General features: G+C 40.7%; 1 protein-coding gene across 1 annotated transcript in view; it reads left to right on the top strand.

Annotated features, from left to right (window-relative positions):
- Nucleotides 1–17,270, top strand: part of LOC308495711 (uncharacterized protein) — a 67,103-nt gene extending 49,833 nt beyond the window's left edge. Inside the window, exon 6 of the mRNA XM_081080700.1 lies at nt 16,193–17,270. Coding sequence (XP_080936826.1) covers nt 16,193–16,258 — 66 coding nt within the window. The 3' untranslated portion in view covers nt 16,259–17,270. The remainder of the gene's footprint in view (nt 1–16,192) is intronic.
- The last annotated feature ends 407 nt before the right edge of the window (nt 17,271–17,677 follow it).

Here is a 17,677-nt window from a genome sequence, read left to right as displayed (position 1 = left end):
GTTAGAAAGCTACTATTTTGTTTCTCATGCTTTAACATTATTGAGCTACATGACAAAGTTTTGCATATTCATTTTCTTTGAGTTGTACTCAGAAATTGATGGAATTTTCCGGAATATGAGGTAGTAGCTGGCATAGCACGCTAGCCTCAATAGGGAGACTTATCCCATTCCTGGCCCGCAGCTCCTTGGTTTGGTGACCTCAGGTGACCTATATAATCTCTGTGAGTCTTGGTTGCCTCTTATGCAAAATTAGGGACTTTCACTAAATCAGTGACTTTCAGACCTGAAAAATATTCTTTTTATCAAAGAATAGTACCGTTCTTTGAGAAAATTTTTTTTGTTTAATGACTCTGTTTACCCAAAAATAAGACCTAGCCGGACAATCAGCTCTAATGTGTCTTTTGGAACAAAAATCAATGTAAGATCCGGTCACGTCACGTCACATCATATCATATATCATACGCGGTCTTATATCATAGTAAAATAAGACCGGGTCTTAATTAATTTTTGTTCCAAAATGCATTAGAGCTGATTGTCTAGCTAGGTCTTATTTTCGGGGAAACACGGTATATAAAAACAGAGACCAAGGGTGGCCACATGCCTCAGTTGGTTAGAGTGCAAGTTCTTAACAACAAGGTTGTGGGTTCGATTCCCACATGAGCCAGTGAACTGCGCCCTCCACCGCTAGATTGAAAACAATGGCTTGAACTTGGAGATGAACCATGGTGGGCAGCCGGTTGGCCCAGTGGTTGGAGCACTGTGCTCATAACACCAAGGTTGACAGTTCGATTCCCACATAGGCCCGTGAGAAGCAATGGGTTGAGCTTGGAATTGGGCTGCTGGTGGGGAGCCTGTTGGCTCAGTGGTTGGAGCGAGGTGCCCATAACACCAAGGTAACCGGTTCAAGTCCCACATTGGCCAGTGAGATGCACCATCCACAACTAGATTGAAAAAAAGAACAATTTGACATCCGGGAAAAGCAAACTGTTCCTCAGTAGTCCCCAATTAACACAAAACAAACCAAAGCAGAGACGTGTAGAGCTACCTAGCTAAAGGAGGGATGCAGACTCCTAAGCTGTGCTATCCCGTGGGTGTCCCCAGTGGAACCTGAGCTTTCTCCGAGACGTAGTCTAGTGAGAACTGCCAGTAATGAGAAAATCCTTCTAGTTGAAATCCTTTGAATTAAAGTTTGCTGATACATTTTTTTGTGTATAATTTTCTCACCTTTCTATATATTTGATAAATGGAAAAGTATAATAAGACTGCAGATATATTGTCCTTATTAATGTTGGACTTCAAGCTACTTCCACCATCTGAACACACTCCTCACCTAGAAATAAACATACCGTGTTTCCCCGAAAATAAGACATAGCTGGACCATCATCTCTAATGTGTCTTTTGGAGCAAAAATTAGTATAAGACCTGGTCTGATATTATTTTATATTACATAAGACCCATTCTTATATTATGTTAAAATAAGACCGGGTCTTATATTAATTTTTGCTCCAAAAGTCGCATTAGAGCTGATGGTCCAGCTACATCTTATTTTCAGGGAAACACGACAGAAAGTGCTGAAGTAAATATTTAAGAAAAGAGCTGTTTTGGGGGAAAATAATAATAACGCTACATTGGTAGTTCCTTAATTCAAGTCGTGTAAAAATGTGATTTACATTTTATATTGTTGATTAACAATAACTTAAAACTGTTTCATGAAAGTCTTCTCCCTTCCTATGGTATTTAGTTATTGATTTTACACGGCCTGTCTGGTGATGTTGTTGTCACATTATTCACATTATAAGCCCTTTCTATCAAGCCATTCACAAAAAAAAGTGTTATGCAAATATTGGAAAACAAATTTGTCTTCCCCTGTCGGTGCCTGCCGATGAGAAGAACAGTCCCTGAAGTGGGGAGTGAGGATTGAGAAAAAATAGAAGAGAGACAAAGATGGGATCGGGAGGGCAGGCAATTCTAAGTAGACTGCCGCAGTTCTAAGTAGAATGCCTCAGATCTAAGTAGAATGCCTCAGCCCAAGTTTATTTTTGCAGCTTATATACTCTGGGCATCAAAAAGTAACAGAACTGTCTGCAATCTAGTAGTTACAATAAAGGTAATACACAAGGGCCTGTTTTTTGGCCAGCTCCACACTTCCTGACCTTGTCTAGTTCTGTGTTCTCAGAGTAGGAACTTCTGCCTTGCTGGGAGCACAGACCACTCAAGGAAGTCAAAGGTTCAACATTTCACAAAACAACACCTGCTAGCACTTTAGCACGGTTTCCCACATTCCCCCTAAATTTGTACAAGGATTGGCTGTCACATTGTTGTCACCATAGTGTCTATTAGTTTCTGGATATTATTTTAAGCACTACTTTGGACATTTTGTGAGAGGATAGCTTTCAGAAGAAAGGTTTCAGTAAGACCACTCTAGACTGGGACACTTGTAATATAGTTTGAAATACTCCCACACATTTCATAATTAAATAGACTATAACTACAGCTATTTTAGTGTTTCAAAAATTGGACCTGATTTCTAAGGAACAAAGTCACATTTAAAAATTATATATTATTTTTTGTTTCTAACTCTACAAAGTCATAAATGAGAAAGTAAATTTGAAAACTGGCTCTAGGTCATACTTTATTCAAGCAGCTTTTCGGAAATCTTTCTGTGCATACGAATACGGTAATGTTTCAGTCATAGACTGCAAAATCGTTTTGGTTATTGTTTCTGTCAGTAGAATTTTCACATGACGGCACAGTACCACTTTCATCATTTTATGTCTTTAAGGTTCTATGCTGAAAAATGAATAGCCTAGAATACACCTTGAGATTACTTTTCTAGAAGTGCAAGAATGGAAAGCTCATTTTAAGGAAAAGTCCATTAAAGTAAAAACAAAGAACAAGAAACATTTATAAAGGACAATTTTTCTAAAAATTGCAAAGTAATGCATTCAGTGTAAAATATGACTTGACTTGTTTAAACTTCATTGTACCAATCAAATCAAACGTCACTCTTTTGAAATTATGTATCTTAGGTAGACCAATATCAATTGCACTGTTGGTCAGATTAATCTAAATAGCATCTCATATAGATGGTCTCTATTATGTACAATCAAAATAAGCAGTAATTTATGTTATTCATTTTTAAACTTTTTTGTATTTATATAAATCATACGTTAAGTCTATTCTCTAAAGGCATTATTTAAAGAGCACATTTCATAAGATATATCATTTCTACAATAAAGTCTCTTGTTTACCTTAAATACTATAATAAGATTTGATTTATTTCAGTCGCTGCTGGAGTACCAGGAAAAAAAAACTAAAGAACTATACAAAGACGGTATGTTGCCAAAATGTATTAATTCAAGTTAGATATCATTGATTTCTGGAATAAAATGTAAATATTAAATGGCATCCCTTTCCATGTTCTGATAATAGATACTACATTAAATATTTTCTTGGCCTTAGCAAATAAAAAAGGTGAAAGCATAAACATTCATAGTGAAGACAAGGTCATATGAGTAATATCTCAAGAGTCTATGTATCTCTTTTTATTTATGGCCTGTCCCCTTCCTTTCTTCTGCCATCCCTATGGAACTTTCCACGTGCACGTTGAAAACGGGGCTTCATCAACTTTTATGTTTTTGCCAGTGATATGAGGCCCAATAACAAGACTTATCTAGTGATACTTAAGCAATTACTGTTCATATATGGTGTTTCCCCGAAAATAAGACCTAACCGGAAAATAATACCTAATGTGTCTTTGGGAGCAAAAATGAATATAAGTCCCGGTCTTATTTTTGGGGAAATACGGTACCTCCTAGAAGGGCCAAGCTACCATATTTCCCCGAAAATAAGACCAGGTCTTATATTAATTATAGCTCCAAAAGACGCATTAGGGCTTAATTTCTGGTTAGTCTTATTTTTGGAGGAAACACTGTAGCTGTCACCTGATGGGTGACATTTAAATCTCCAGTCATTTACTTTGTCATTAGTTTACCATGTACCCTCAGGAGAAACTCCACATTGCTTTGCATGGAATGAAAACACCCAAATCAATGTAGTTCTCACCAAACATCTCAGCCTATATCTTGCTACCAACCCTCGTTTGCCCCTTTGCTCTAGCATTTAGCTAAACCAGACTACTTCTCGTTCCGTAGTGTTCTCCCCCACACTAGTCTTCGCATCTGCGTCTTCCCTCTCTCTGGCATCCTCTGTCCTTGTCCTTCAGGCATCAACATCCATGTCACCTCCACCAGAGAGCAGACAATCAACACTGGGATGTCCCTTTTGTGGGTCCCACTCGCGTCCTGTTGTGCATTTGTATGGTATAGGGGCCTCTGAATGGAAATTGCCTGTTCATCTGTTCCTTCAGCTTATAGTAGATGATGGGTCAGGGCTGGACCGTGTCATCTTCGTCTTGTAACTTCAGTGCTTGTCGTACGACCTTGTTTATAAATGAATGAAGGATGAGACAACCAGAAGCTCTGATACTTGGCCACAATAGCAGTCAAGTCAGTGTGCAGCCGTGGGCAAACTGTATTGAATATGATCTCCTGTTGTGAGCTGTGGCCTCATCTAGAGGTTTTCTCATTCTTCTTAACACTTATACTTAGTTGTATTTTAAAGAACATAATTCTGTCTTTTTCTTTCCAGCTCCTGCTGAATATGAATCTAAATTCAATCGAAAAGTTCCTCTATCACCTATTGATAATCTACTTGAGAATATAAAACTAGAAATCGTCTACGATTTGAAAAAAAAGTATAAGCTCTAAAATATAAATAGTACAAGTGTATTTACTGGGCTGTTTAAACAACATGTTAATTGTATCCCAAAATATATGGCATGTGAAATCCTTATTACAGGAAAATATTTTTGTATCATATGTTGTGGGGACAGAGCCCCAGAGAGCAGTTTCCAGGCTCTCGGCCTCACGTGGAGGGGTGCTGGCTCAGGTAGTAGATGGCCATCAACTGTGGTTGGATGGCTGTCAGCTGTGGCTAGTTGGCCGTCAGCTGTAACCAGTGAGCCACTGGCCACTAATATAACTGCTGTGGCTACACTAACTGTCGGTGCCTGCCGACGAGACGAACAGTCCCTGAAGTGGGGAGTGAGGATTGAGAAAAAAGAAGAGAGACAAAGATGGGATCGGGAGGGCAGGCAATTCTAAGTAGACTGCCGCAGTTCTAAGTAGAATGCCTCTGCCCAAGTTTATTTTTGCAGCTTATATACACTGGGCATCAAAAAGTAACAGAACTGTCTGCAATCTAGTAGTTACAATAAAGGTAATACACAAGGGCCTATTTTTTGGCCAGCTCCACACTTCCTGACCTGGTCTGGTTCTGTGTTCTCAGAGTAGCAAGTTTTGCCTTGCTGGGAGCACAAACCACTCAAGGAAGTCAAAGGGTCAACATTTCACAAAACAACACCTGCTAGCACTTCAGCATGGTTTCCCACAGGTCCCCCTTTTTTATATAAAATTAACACAAGGGTTGCGCCTGGCTTAGGTGGTTGGTACAGATATGTCCATTTACCCGTCATAGGAGACCATCCCTCTAGCGAACGGTTCCTGTCTTAGGTTATGTACATTCTTACCAAATCCTTACCCATCTTTGGCTGCCGACCCATTGTAGGGGCTTTATACACGGGTGTCAGCGACACGGTGGACCTGGGCAGATAATCTCAACTCATGAACCTTTGTTTGGAGATCGATGAAGCCCTTGAGTATTACCTTTGTGAGCAACGGAGTAAACCACATGAATAGAGGAACACCAACAAAGATTATTACAAAAGGCAGTAGCAAATGGAACAGAGCTAGAAAGGAGGGGAATTCTCCTCTGAGGTCCGAGTACCAAGGACCTGAAATGTTAACAGGTACCATAATGAAAGAGGGTCGGTGGAGAACTACAGCTCTACTTTTGTCATTTGACCAATTGATGCTATTACTTAGGTTACACTGTATACAAGATACATTAAACTGGACCCTGTCAATATGGGTGATGTTAAAATTTCCAATCATAAGCACATATGGAGCCTTGACACAAGCAGTGGTATTGCCTTCTACCTTGCCTCGTCCCTCGTCCATACTCATAGTCACTGTATCCATTGCTCCCACTAGTTTCCAAATATGTCTTTGGGGCCGGGAGGTATACCATAATCCCACAACCACTCCAGTCTTAGTCCCGTGTTGGACATCAGCACCTGTGTCATGGCCTCTGGGCCATCTATAACAGCTTGATTAAACCCAGGGACACTATATTCCCCGGGTTCTTTATAACATTGTCTCCAAAGGATGGATCTGCTATTTTTTCTGTTCTCCTCACTGCAAGGATCATGGGCTTGTGGTGGAGGTGGGTTTTTATCCCTGATGTTTTTCCATCCTGCTGGCTGATGGAATGTGACACTCTGTCCTAGGTTGTCTCCGTGAATTGTCTGGCTGCCCACACGGAAACATCCAGTAACGTTGACATTATCGCGAAGCATATGAGGAGTCCTATGCCCAAGCCGCTATGATTGAATCCAACAGCTTGTAGGACGGCAGGAGCGAATGGATGTCCTAATAGCCTAGTGTCATTTGTCCCACCAATGATTTCAGGCCTGTTCCACACAGTGGGGTGTAGCATGGGAGGGTCAGGAACATATGCCCAGTATGCTGAGGCATCTGCGCAACCAGCAGGATCTCGAAGACGCTCATCAGCAAGCCACACCAACCTCTCAGGCAGCCACCGCGCACCTCCATTGTCCTGTGAATAAACACAAACATGCCCTCGTCCCCAAATTAGGACTGGGTCTGGCCCATGCCACTGGTTAGTAACTGGATCCTGCCATCTCACTTGGGCATAATCTTGTTGAGTGTTAGGATGCCAGAAGCGATCTGCGGCAGATCTGCCACGCGCATCCAGGTTTAAAAAATTTAGAACAAAGAGTGTGATTAAGGATTGTATGTGGGGAGACGGGGTAGACTCTAATGCTGCTGCCACACATTCTTGACATAGAGTAGGGCTATTAGCCATACCTTGAGGCAGCACCAGCCATTGATATCTCTTCATAGGTTTTTGTAAGTTACTTAAAGCAAACCTTTTACAGTCCTTGGGGCACAATGGTATGGTATAAAAACAATCTTTTAAAGCCAGGATTCTCTTATATGTGTTTTGGGGTATAGCAGAAGGATTAGGCAATCCCGGTTGTAAAGCCCCCATGAGCTCCATAGTCTCATTTATTTTTCTCCAATCTTGTAACAACCTCCATTTACCTGATTTTTTCTTAATTACAAATATGGGAGAGTTCCATGGAGATTTAGAAAGTGCTGTATGTCCCTTATCGAGTTGCTCCTGTTCCAGCAACCTTGCAGCCTGTATCTTTTCTGATGACAGGGGCCACTGTTCTACCCAAACAGGTGTGTCGCTTTTCCAAGTGATAGCATCTGCATGGGGTACAGGAGGAGTAGTGACCCCCGTTAAAAATATCCCAAGCCAGCTCTTTGTGGTAAGGGCGAGGGAAAGATAGGCTCTTTTCTCCCTTGTCCAGAGGGACCTGAGCCATCTCTAGGCAGATGTCCCTGATCGAACATCATCATAGTGACCTGTTGATTAGGGCTGTACAGGTAACCTCCCATCTGACTCATGACACGTCTGCCCCATAGATTGACAGGCAATCCTGCCACTATGTATGGTTGAAAGGATCCTTCATGTCCCTCTTGATCTTTCCACAACAATATATCACTGCTCTGTTCTGGTGACTGAGATTGTCCTATGCCTTGTAACTGGGTTAGTGTTTGCTGCTTTGGCCAGTGGCTAGGCCACTGATCTGCAGTTAAAACAGAGACATCGGCCCCGTGTCTAAAAGGCCCATGAAGGAACGGCCATTAATGGATAGTGGTAATTCCGGCCTGGTGGTGAATGGCCTGGGCCCAATAAGCATCTGAAAAACCAAGGCCCGCGTCGCCGCTGGATTTATGGCCTGCTGTGTTACCCGCTTTGACACGTGGAATTAACAATGACTGTGCTGTGCGTTGGCCCTTATCCATCACTGAAGTGCCTCCAGGCGAATGTGTCATAATCCTGATCTCTCCTGTATAATCCATATCCACACTCCCGGAGCAGCCAATAGCCCTGTCATGGTAATACTACTCCTTCCTAGGATTAGTCCCACAGTCTGTGGAGGCAGAGGCCCAAAGACCCCTGTAGGAATAGCTCGCATTCCCATCTCAGGTGTTAGTACTGTGTAGGCGGCGCTACTGAGGTCCAATCCTGCGCTGCCCGGGGTTGCTGGGAAGAGTTCCTGAATGGATTTCCCTGGTGGGGGACCAACTGCGGCAGCGCCCCATAGCATTGTTGCGGGGCCACAGTAAGCTGGGAAGGCGGCCAGGCCGCTGTGCCAGGTGAGTGGCCGCAATAAGACTGCCACAACCACGCGTGCACCTGCCGGGAGTCCTCGCGGGCGCTCAGCTGCGCGGGTTTCTCCCGGGGCGCCACGGCCTCCGGCGACTTGCAGCCGACCGGCTCGGGCAGCCCTGCCCTGGAGCTGGATATCGCATCCCCGCGCTTCACAGGCTCGCACTGTGGCTCGCACTCCTGGGCGGTGGCCTTAGTGGAGGCGAGGCCCGCGGCTCGTCCCAGGGTTGCTGGGTGGCGGCAGGAGGGCCCGTCAGAGAAGTGACGGGCTCTTGGTCTCCTCCACCTTCGCCCCGCCCGGGACGGTGGCCTCGGGCCTCGTCCGGCCCCTCTGCCATGTCTCAGCCCCACTCTGCTGTCTTGTCACTGCACCGTCTACCACCCTCACTGGCCCCTCCCCATCTAGGCCCTCCTCATCCTGGGGGTCCAGTCCGTTTAGCACACTTTTTAACATTTGAGTAAAAGACATTCTGCTGTTACCCTGTCCCATGATTTTTTACTCCTGACCGTGGTGTCTCACCGAACCCCTTACCTTATGCGACGCGTCTCAGCTCCGTGCGGTGTCCTTCACTTTATCCCCAGTATTCAGGTCCCTGTTCGGGCGCCACTTGTCGGTGCCTGCCCACGAGAGGAACAGTCCCTGAAGTGGGGAGTGAGGATTGAGAGAAAAGAAGAGAGACAAAGATGGGATCGGGAGGGCAGGCAATTCTAAGTAGACTGCCGCAGTTCTAAGTAGACTGCTGGAGTTCTAAGTAGAATGCCTCAGCCCAAATTTATTTTTGCAGCTTGTATCCTCTGGGCATCAAAAAGTAACAGAACTGTCTGCAATCTAGTAGTTACAATGTTTGGATACACAAGGGCTTGTTTTTTGTCCAGCTCCACACTTCCTGACCTTGTCTGGTTCTGTGTTCTCAGAGTAGCAAGTTTTACCTTGCTGGGGGCACAAACCACTCAAGGAAGTCAAAGGTTCAACATTTCACAAAGCAACACCTGCTAGCACTTCAGCACGGTTTCCTACAGGTTCGGATTGTCCGCGTTTGAGTTTGAGTTCGGGTTGGAGTTCAGAGATCAAAAATTCACGACCAAAACCATTGTCATCCTATGGTGACTGTAGTTACATGCAAAGCTGCACCTCCTTGGGGAGTAACAATAGAGGCTTAACAGTGGGGGAGGAAAAATAGGCTTCAGGAAAGTAATGCAAAGATGTACTGAACACACAAATAAGCCAATAACAATAACAATACATCAATAGCAGGTTAGACATTCATTTCAGGTACCCAAGGAACATTCTCTAGGATAGACATTGTGCTAGGCCATAAAAAAATTAAAATAAATTTAAAAGAAAAGAAATAACACAAATTATGTTTTCTGACAATATGGAATAAAAGCAGAACTAGCAGCAGAACAACACACTAATATATACTAATCGGTCAAAATATAAATCACAAAGGAAATCCTAAAAATAAAAAATATTTTGAAATGAATAAAAATAAAGACAAAATAAATAAAGTTTTCTGATGCATCTAAAACAGTACTTAGAGGAAAATATACAGCTATAAAATATGTATATTAAGAAAAAGAAATATCTCAAGTCAATAATCTAACCTTTCATCCTCAAATGCTGAAAAGAGAGGAACAAACTAAACCTAAAGAAATTGTGAAGGAAATAATATATATTAGGGCAGAAATTAGTGTAAGAGAGAAGAGAAAAATAATAGAGAAAAATCAATAAAAATGTCAGCAAAATTGATAAACATTTAGCTATATTGATCAAGAGAAAAAGAGAGAAGACTCAATTCTAGAATCATAATCAAAAAAGGGGGCATTACCTTACAGAAATAAAAAGATAATAAAGGAATACTATGAAAAACTGTACACCAACACATAAGATAACTTGATGAAATAATAATTCCTAGACAGACACAAACTAACAAAGTTGACTCAAGAAGAAATAAACCGATTAAGTAAAGATATGAATAGGTAACGAAAAATGAGTCATAAAGAAATGCCCAGAAGTTCTCACTACTGAATTCTACCAAAGGTTAAAGAATTAATGCCAATTCTTCACAAACTATTCCAAAAGGTAGACGAGGTAACGTATCTCAACTCATTTTATGAGACCAGTGTTACACTGATTCCAAACCAAACACATCAAAAGAAAATATACCTAAAGGCTAATATTTCTTATGAAAGTGGATGTAAAAATCCTCAGCAAAATACTAGCAAATCATATTCAGCAAAATACAGAAAAAAAGCATATTCCATGACCATGTGAGATATCCCTGAAATACAAAGTTGATTTAAAACTCAAACATCACTTAATGTAACACATCATATTAATTAAACAAAAAACACTATCATGATCATTGCTACAACCTCAGTAAAAGCATTTAACAAAATATAATGCCTTTTCATGAAAAACAAAACAAACAAAAAACAAAAACAATCAACAACAACAACAAAAAAAATACCTCAACCAACTAAGCATGTGAGATAATTCTCTAAACCTGAAAAGAGCATCTATAGAACAGCCATAACTAGCATAATATTTAAGAGTGGAAGCCTGGATGCTTTCTTCCTAAGACAGTGAACCCGAAAGGATGACAACTGTGGCCAGTTCTATTCAATATTGTACTGAATATTTTATCCAGAGCAATTAGGTAAGACATGGAAATAAAAGCCATTCATATTGGAAAGACAGAAGCAAAATGCTCTCTCTTCACAGATTACATAACCTGTAGTATACGACATTATGAGAATTCCGCTTAAGAACTACAGTAAGTCCTCACTTAACATCATGGGTAAGTTTTACGCTTTAAGTGAAACCACATATAAGGAAACCAATTTTACCATAGGCTGACTGCTATAAACAAGAGGTGCATTCCTGCCACAACTCATGCAAGTTATAAGGAAACAACTCTGACCAAGGCCCAGCTGTATTTGCATGTATAAGTCAGCAGATTTGCAGGATTCAAGATCAATATATAAAAATCAATTGCATTTCTGCATACTTCAACTCAATTTGCAACAGCATCAAAAATAATAGAATACTTAGGAATATATTTAACAAAATAAGAGCCAAACTTATTCTCTAAAAACTGCAAAACTGATGCAAATAAATTAAAGACAACCTAATTGCGAAAATATTCCACGATTTTGGTCTGAACACTGTTAACATGGCCATATTCCTCAACCTATTAGGTCAGATACGGGCATGGTCAAAGAGGCCGGGAGCAAAGTCATACCCCTCTGCCAAGTCAGACCCCTCCTCGCATGATGGAAACTGGGGCCCCTGGCATTTCCCAGAAGAGGCAGCAGACCTTGGTGCAATAAACAACTCCAGACACAGCCACTGGGGCCCTATCTGCACTGGGGGTGCGGGCTTGCTCATCTGCCACCTCACTCAGCCAACCCCCTCCCCCAAATCGCATATCTGCCTCCCTCCTCTGCCCTGGGTGCCACTTCACCGGCCCCGTCTGCGGACCGCTGCACCTCGCCCGGGAGCGCAGAATAAAGCCCTCACTTTTCTCAACCTGCCTGACTCTCTTAGCTTCATTATCTCGCCTCAAGCCTTACACAACCTAATCAACAAATTCAACAGGAATCTTTCTAAGAATCCCAGCTAATTCTTTGTGCAGCAATTGACAAGCTGATTCTAAAATCCATTCAGAATTGCAAGGGACCCAGCATAGCCAAATCAATCCTGAAAAAGAAGAATAAAGTAGGAGGACTCAAACTTCCCAATTTCAAAATTTACTATGAAACAATGGTAGCAACCCCCCCCCCCCCACACACACACACACACACAAAGTTTCACTTTCCACAGGTTCAGTTACCTGCAGTAAGCCCTGGTAGAAAAATATTAAATGGAAAATTCCAGAAATTAACAATTCATAAGTTAAATTACAGGCCATTCTGAGTAGTGTGATTAAATCTCATGCTGTCCCACTCCAACACATGCTGCCCAGGATGTGAACCACCCCTTTGTTCATCACACTGTATACAATACCCCCCATCACTCACTTAGCCACCTCAATTATTAGATGGACCATCATGGTATGGCAGTGCTTGTGTTCAAGTCACCCTTGTTTTACTGAATGCCCCTAAAGTGCAAGATTAGTAATGCTGGCAATTCAGATAGGCCAAAGAAAAGTGGTAAAATGCTACCTTTAAGTGAAAAGGTGCAAGCTCTTGATTTAATAAGGGGAAAAAAAGCCATATACGCAGGTTAGTAAGATCTACGGTATTAAAAAAAATATATTTGTGAAGCAAGATAATTTGAGATAGAAACCACATTCACGTAACTTTTATTACAGTATATTGTTATAATTGTAATTTATTATCAGTTCTTGTTGATCCCTCACTGTGCCTACTTTTTAAATTAAATTTTATCATCGGTATATATAATATGTGTAAGAAAAATCATTCTATATTTAAGGTTTGGCATTATCCGAAGTTTCAGGCATCAACTTGGAGTCCATTAAATTTATTGTGTCAATTATGTTCTTTGATTGTAAATGCTGCTTATGGATGTTTTTGTGCATATGCTAATATGTGTGTCCGAGGAGTTAATTAGGTATGAAAGTTATCTTCAAATCGCTCGATATATTTATATATTTCTTAATTTATTCATGTATTTCTATCAACTTTTGATTTATATATATTGAATATATGTTACAGCATAAAGGATCAGCTATAAGAATTTTCATTTGGTTGGTGTTTATGTGACAAATTTTGCTCATATTTTAGTGACACATATTTTAAATTATATTTAGTTTTTTTTTGTAAACAGCATGTAGTTGGATTTTCCTTAGTCTATTCTGTTAATGTAAATTTAGTAAATCTAGAATTCTGTGTATTTACCATTATTTTAAATAGTATTGCATTTAGACCTTTCTGTATACTCAAATTTTGAACTTCCTATTTGTACCGTTTCTTATATTTCCTTTCTTTTCTTGTCTTCTTTTCAATTGAGCAGTTTGTCATTTTGTTTTCTCACATTCATTGCCTCGAAAAATATACATTCTGTTTACATTCTGCAGTTGTTTTGACCATAATGTCAACACACATACTTAAACTGGATCCGTCAGGATTCAGTGACTGAAACCTAAACCATCCAAAGAATATTAAGGAGCAAAAGACATCTAATATGAGAACTCAGTGGTTATAAAATTATTGAAAGCCTTGGAGGAATATTCCCCAGAGGCTGTCACTAGAACTCTTGTGAAAAAAATTCATACCATTGTGCAGTTGCTCTCCAAAGATGAGGATGTCATTGTATAACACGTCACCACCACCACGACTGCAATTACCCCTGGACATGTATGAATAGGGAATAAGTGAATCCATCCAATGTCCTGCAGACATAGGAAAAAGCAACAGAAAATTGACAGTTCTGTCATCTCAAACTTTAGTCGCTGCTTCTTAGTGATAAAACCCAATTTAGTACCAAGCATGCCAATTGCAAACAACCCAAGATAAGAAGTTTTCAGATTTTCATCCTCTATGTGACGGGGAGTTCACTAGATGCAAGATGGATAGGGGACAGAGTACCAATCAATCATAGCCACTCTAGCCAATTAAACTATTCAGGAACTCAAATCTTTAAAAATGTACAGCAATAACATCATCCTGCGTAATACAATTTAAATCTTGCTATTCCAAAAGAAAACATGCTTAATCTCTCTCTCAAAAAAAACAAAAAGAGAGAGAGAGACTAAATCATCCTCAGTCACTCTGTCTTGTTGAACTTCAGTCACATTCTAAACTTGAAATATTGATGGGTTGTCTGCCTCATGGGGACTTAGTGTCCCATGACACCACTTTCTTCCTGGACCCAATAATATGCCAAAAATAAATTCTCAATTTTTCTCCTTTGCCAAAGAAGGTCGGAGCTTTATTTGAACATCTTTTGTCTCTCATCGAGGTTCTCCTCAGGGCTAATGTCTGAGATTTTTCTAGGGATGTGATAGAACCTAGATATTCCTTACAGGAAAGTATTGTACAAGATATTGGGACTAGAAAACAGTGCCTTCTTTCTATCACGCAAGGTGAACCACTGATGACATTTGCATTAGTACGAATTGCTTAATATGTCAAAAAGTCACTTTTTTGAATTACAGATTTTTTTGTTTGTTTGTTTTTATTCTTTACTTCATTTTGTATTGAAATAAATTTGTTTTAAATATTGGAGAATGAGTTAGTGAAATCAACACTTTCACTGAATACTGATCTCTACGGTGATGAAGGTGGCCATTTGCCACTTCAGTTCAGTGAGTCTAGTGACCATGTGACTCACTCTGGCCCCTGAGACATACCTATTTTTCAGTGAGAGCTTTTTAGAAAGTGTGTCTTTCTTTTGCTTGTCCTCCAAAAACAAAGCAGACATACATGGCACTGCCCTCTTTTCTCTGTCATTCTGTCTTGAAAATGAATGTATATTTTGCAGCAGAAAAGTTGTCTTGTGAACAAAAGTAACAAGCGTGCAGAATAAAGCCATTTATTCCTAAAAGCTTTGTATGGGACAATGCCGTGCGAGACCCAGTCTGGCATCTTTGATAGGCTGAATTTATGCAAATTATGTTAACTCCTAGATTTTGTGTTATGTGAGGAAAAAGAATACTTGTTTTTTAAGCTATTGCAGGTTAGATTTTCTGTTACCTAAATCAGAACACAGTCTTAGCTGAAACAAAACCTAAATAAATTGGCTTACTGCATATGTAAACGTTTATTTCTATCTTTTAAAAGCTTCTTTCTCAATAAAAGTCAAGTGTGAATTTGTGTATAAGAATTAACATCCACTTTCTCTCAGTCAACTATGAATGTGTTTATGTTAGTATTCCTCCCTTCTATTATGGATTGCCAGATATTGATATAGGGTACATCTACATGTAAGTTTCAGGAACTCTTCTGGAATGTATTTGTCATTGATTGGCGTTACATTATTAGTTTGTTCATAAGTTATACATTTATTATATATTTCCTTATTTTTATCCGTTGGATTTAGTAAAATGTGTTAATTTACATAAAACAAATGTAAAAAAGCTTTTAAAATAAGAAAACTGTTTTTCATAATATTAAAGTATATTTGGATATCTTATTGGTTGAAGGTATTTCCTAGAGATATGTTGTACCCGTAGTACCTCAGAATGTGATCTTATTATAAACGTAATGAGTTAAGATGAGGTTAGACTGGGACAGGGTGGGCACCTGATCCAGTCTGAGTGGCGTCTTTATAAGAAGAAAAGAAACACGGAGAGGAAAATGCATGTGAAAACAAGGAGACACACAAAGAGAAGACAGCCATGGGGGCAGTAAGAGTTATGCTGTCATAAACCAGAAACATCTCAGGCTACCGGAAAGTAGGAGAGGAAAGGAGGGATATTCCTCTAGAAGCATTAGAGGGAACATGGCCCTGCCAACACCTTGACTCAGACTTCTTGTCTGCCTAACTACAAAATAATGCATTTATGTTGTTTTAAGACGTCCATTTTGTAGTATTTTGTTACAGCAGCCATAGGAAACTAGCCCAGAAACCTTAGAAGGGAGAGAGTATATTTTGCCTGTAGGAGAGACGTGAATCATTGGGAACCGGGGAGGTGACTGTGGTAAGTAGCCACTGACATGGCCCCCAGTGATCCTAACCTCCTAATATACACAGTTCCCGCCATGTGAGTGTGAGCTGGATTTAGCAACTTGCTTCTTACAAATATACTGTATAGATGATAGGATGTCACTTCTGAGGTTCGATTTTAAAGGACTTCACCTTCAATCTCGGATTTTTCCCCCTCTCTTGTTCTCTCAGGTTTCTTGCCCTAGGAGAACCAGGTTGCCCTTACCTGAGGCAGCCCTGGGGAGGGAGAGGCACTGAGAAACGTGCTGCGGGGGATAAAGCCAGTCCCTAGCCATGTGAGAGGATTTGGAAGTGGATCCACCCATGCTGAACCCCAGACGAGTTCTCAGTCCTGGACAGTAGTTTGACTACAAACTTTTGAAAAATCTTCAACCAGAGTTACACAACTAATCCACACCCAGGTTCTTGAGCACAGACCCTGGGAGTTAAAAAACATTTGTTGTTTCAAACCACTAGATTTGGAGCTAATTTGTTAGACTGCAATAGATAACTAACACGGTCAGTGACTAGAAGCTAAGCTGAAAGATGATTTCTGTTGTACACCAGAAGCAGGCAGTTGTGCTTGGCACTTCTTCGCTCCACTTGTGAGGGAGGGATTTCTAGACTAATGTTATAAAGCATGAATGAGCGCATGACAGTGGACACTAGGAACATGAGATAACAACAGTTTAAGAGTCGCATGCACAGCTGAGTAGAAGATATTGCGTGCCATGCATGTCCCATAGGAATTGTACTTGGGAACGGAGTGAACAGGGGCTGTGGAGGGCAGGCTTTGCAGTACTAGAGGAAGAACGCTCCCTGGTTCCTGCAGGAAGATGTGATTGGCTTGTGTGAATAAGTCCACAGACTGGCAGGGAAATCTACTCAGGGATAAGCAGGAACGGTGTCCGGCCCCGTGCTTTGGCGGGGTTGTTTGGGACCTTATCCATTGGAGCAGAATAGGGAAGAGAACTCATTTAAGTTAAAACAATTGAGTCACTCCCAGTTTTACTAGATATCAAGGCAGCTCATAACATTAAAACGTAATTTCAGGATTTAACACCATGTAATTTAACTATGTAATTTATAGGATCCAGAACAAATATTAATTGTGGAGTTACTTCTCTAAAACCCATAAAAACATAGTGTCATTAAAGGTATGCATGAATCTTTGTCTTTCTTCTATGGCCTCGCTATCTTGACGTATAGTGTTTTATGTTTGCTATTTAATGTTGTTCTAAGTAAATAAAGATTCACATTTTAAACTACTAGGATGAATTTTTATTGCTCCTGGTTCATCTAAAATCATGCCGGTTTTAAATGCAAATATCAGACCATTTAACTTTGATGCACAACCAGCAAAATTAAACAATGTATATCTTGTGTCTGATCTTGAAGGGTGCACCCGGCAGGACAGAAGAGAAAAATCACAGGTCAGAATCAAGAGCGTTGGAAGGAGAACAAAGGATCCCTGCAGGCAAGTAGTGGACTGAAAGATCCAGGTAGAGAGGTCATTTCAAGGCCAGTGCAAACCCTCACAAACGCAATAGTCTGCCAGCCACCAAAATGACGTTCCACACCCCAGCTGGGGAGGAGTGTGAGGAATGTGAGCCAGGAGTTTTCTCATGAGCCCATTGTCACTACCCTTGGTGGATGGATGGTTCCTAAGGATTTCAA

Source organism: Rhinolophus hipposideros (genome assembly GCF_964194185.1).
Source record: "Rhinolophus hipposideros genome assembly, contig: HAP1_SCAFFOLD_156, whole genome shotgun sequence".
Classification (NCBI taxonomy): Eukaryota; Metazoa; Chordata; class Mammalia; order Chiroptera; family Rhinolophidae; genus Rhinolophus; species Rhinolophus hipposideros.
The sequence above is the reverse complement of the archived record's forward strand: the minus strand, read 5'-3'. Positions and strand labels throughout refer to the sequence as shown.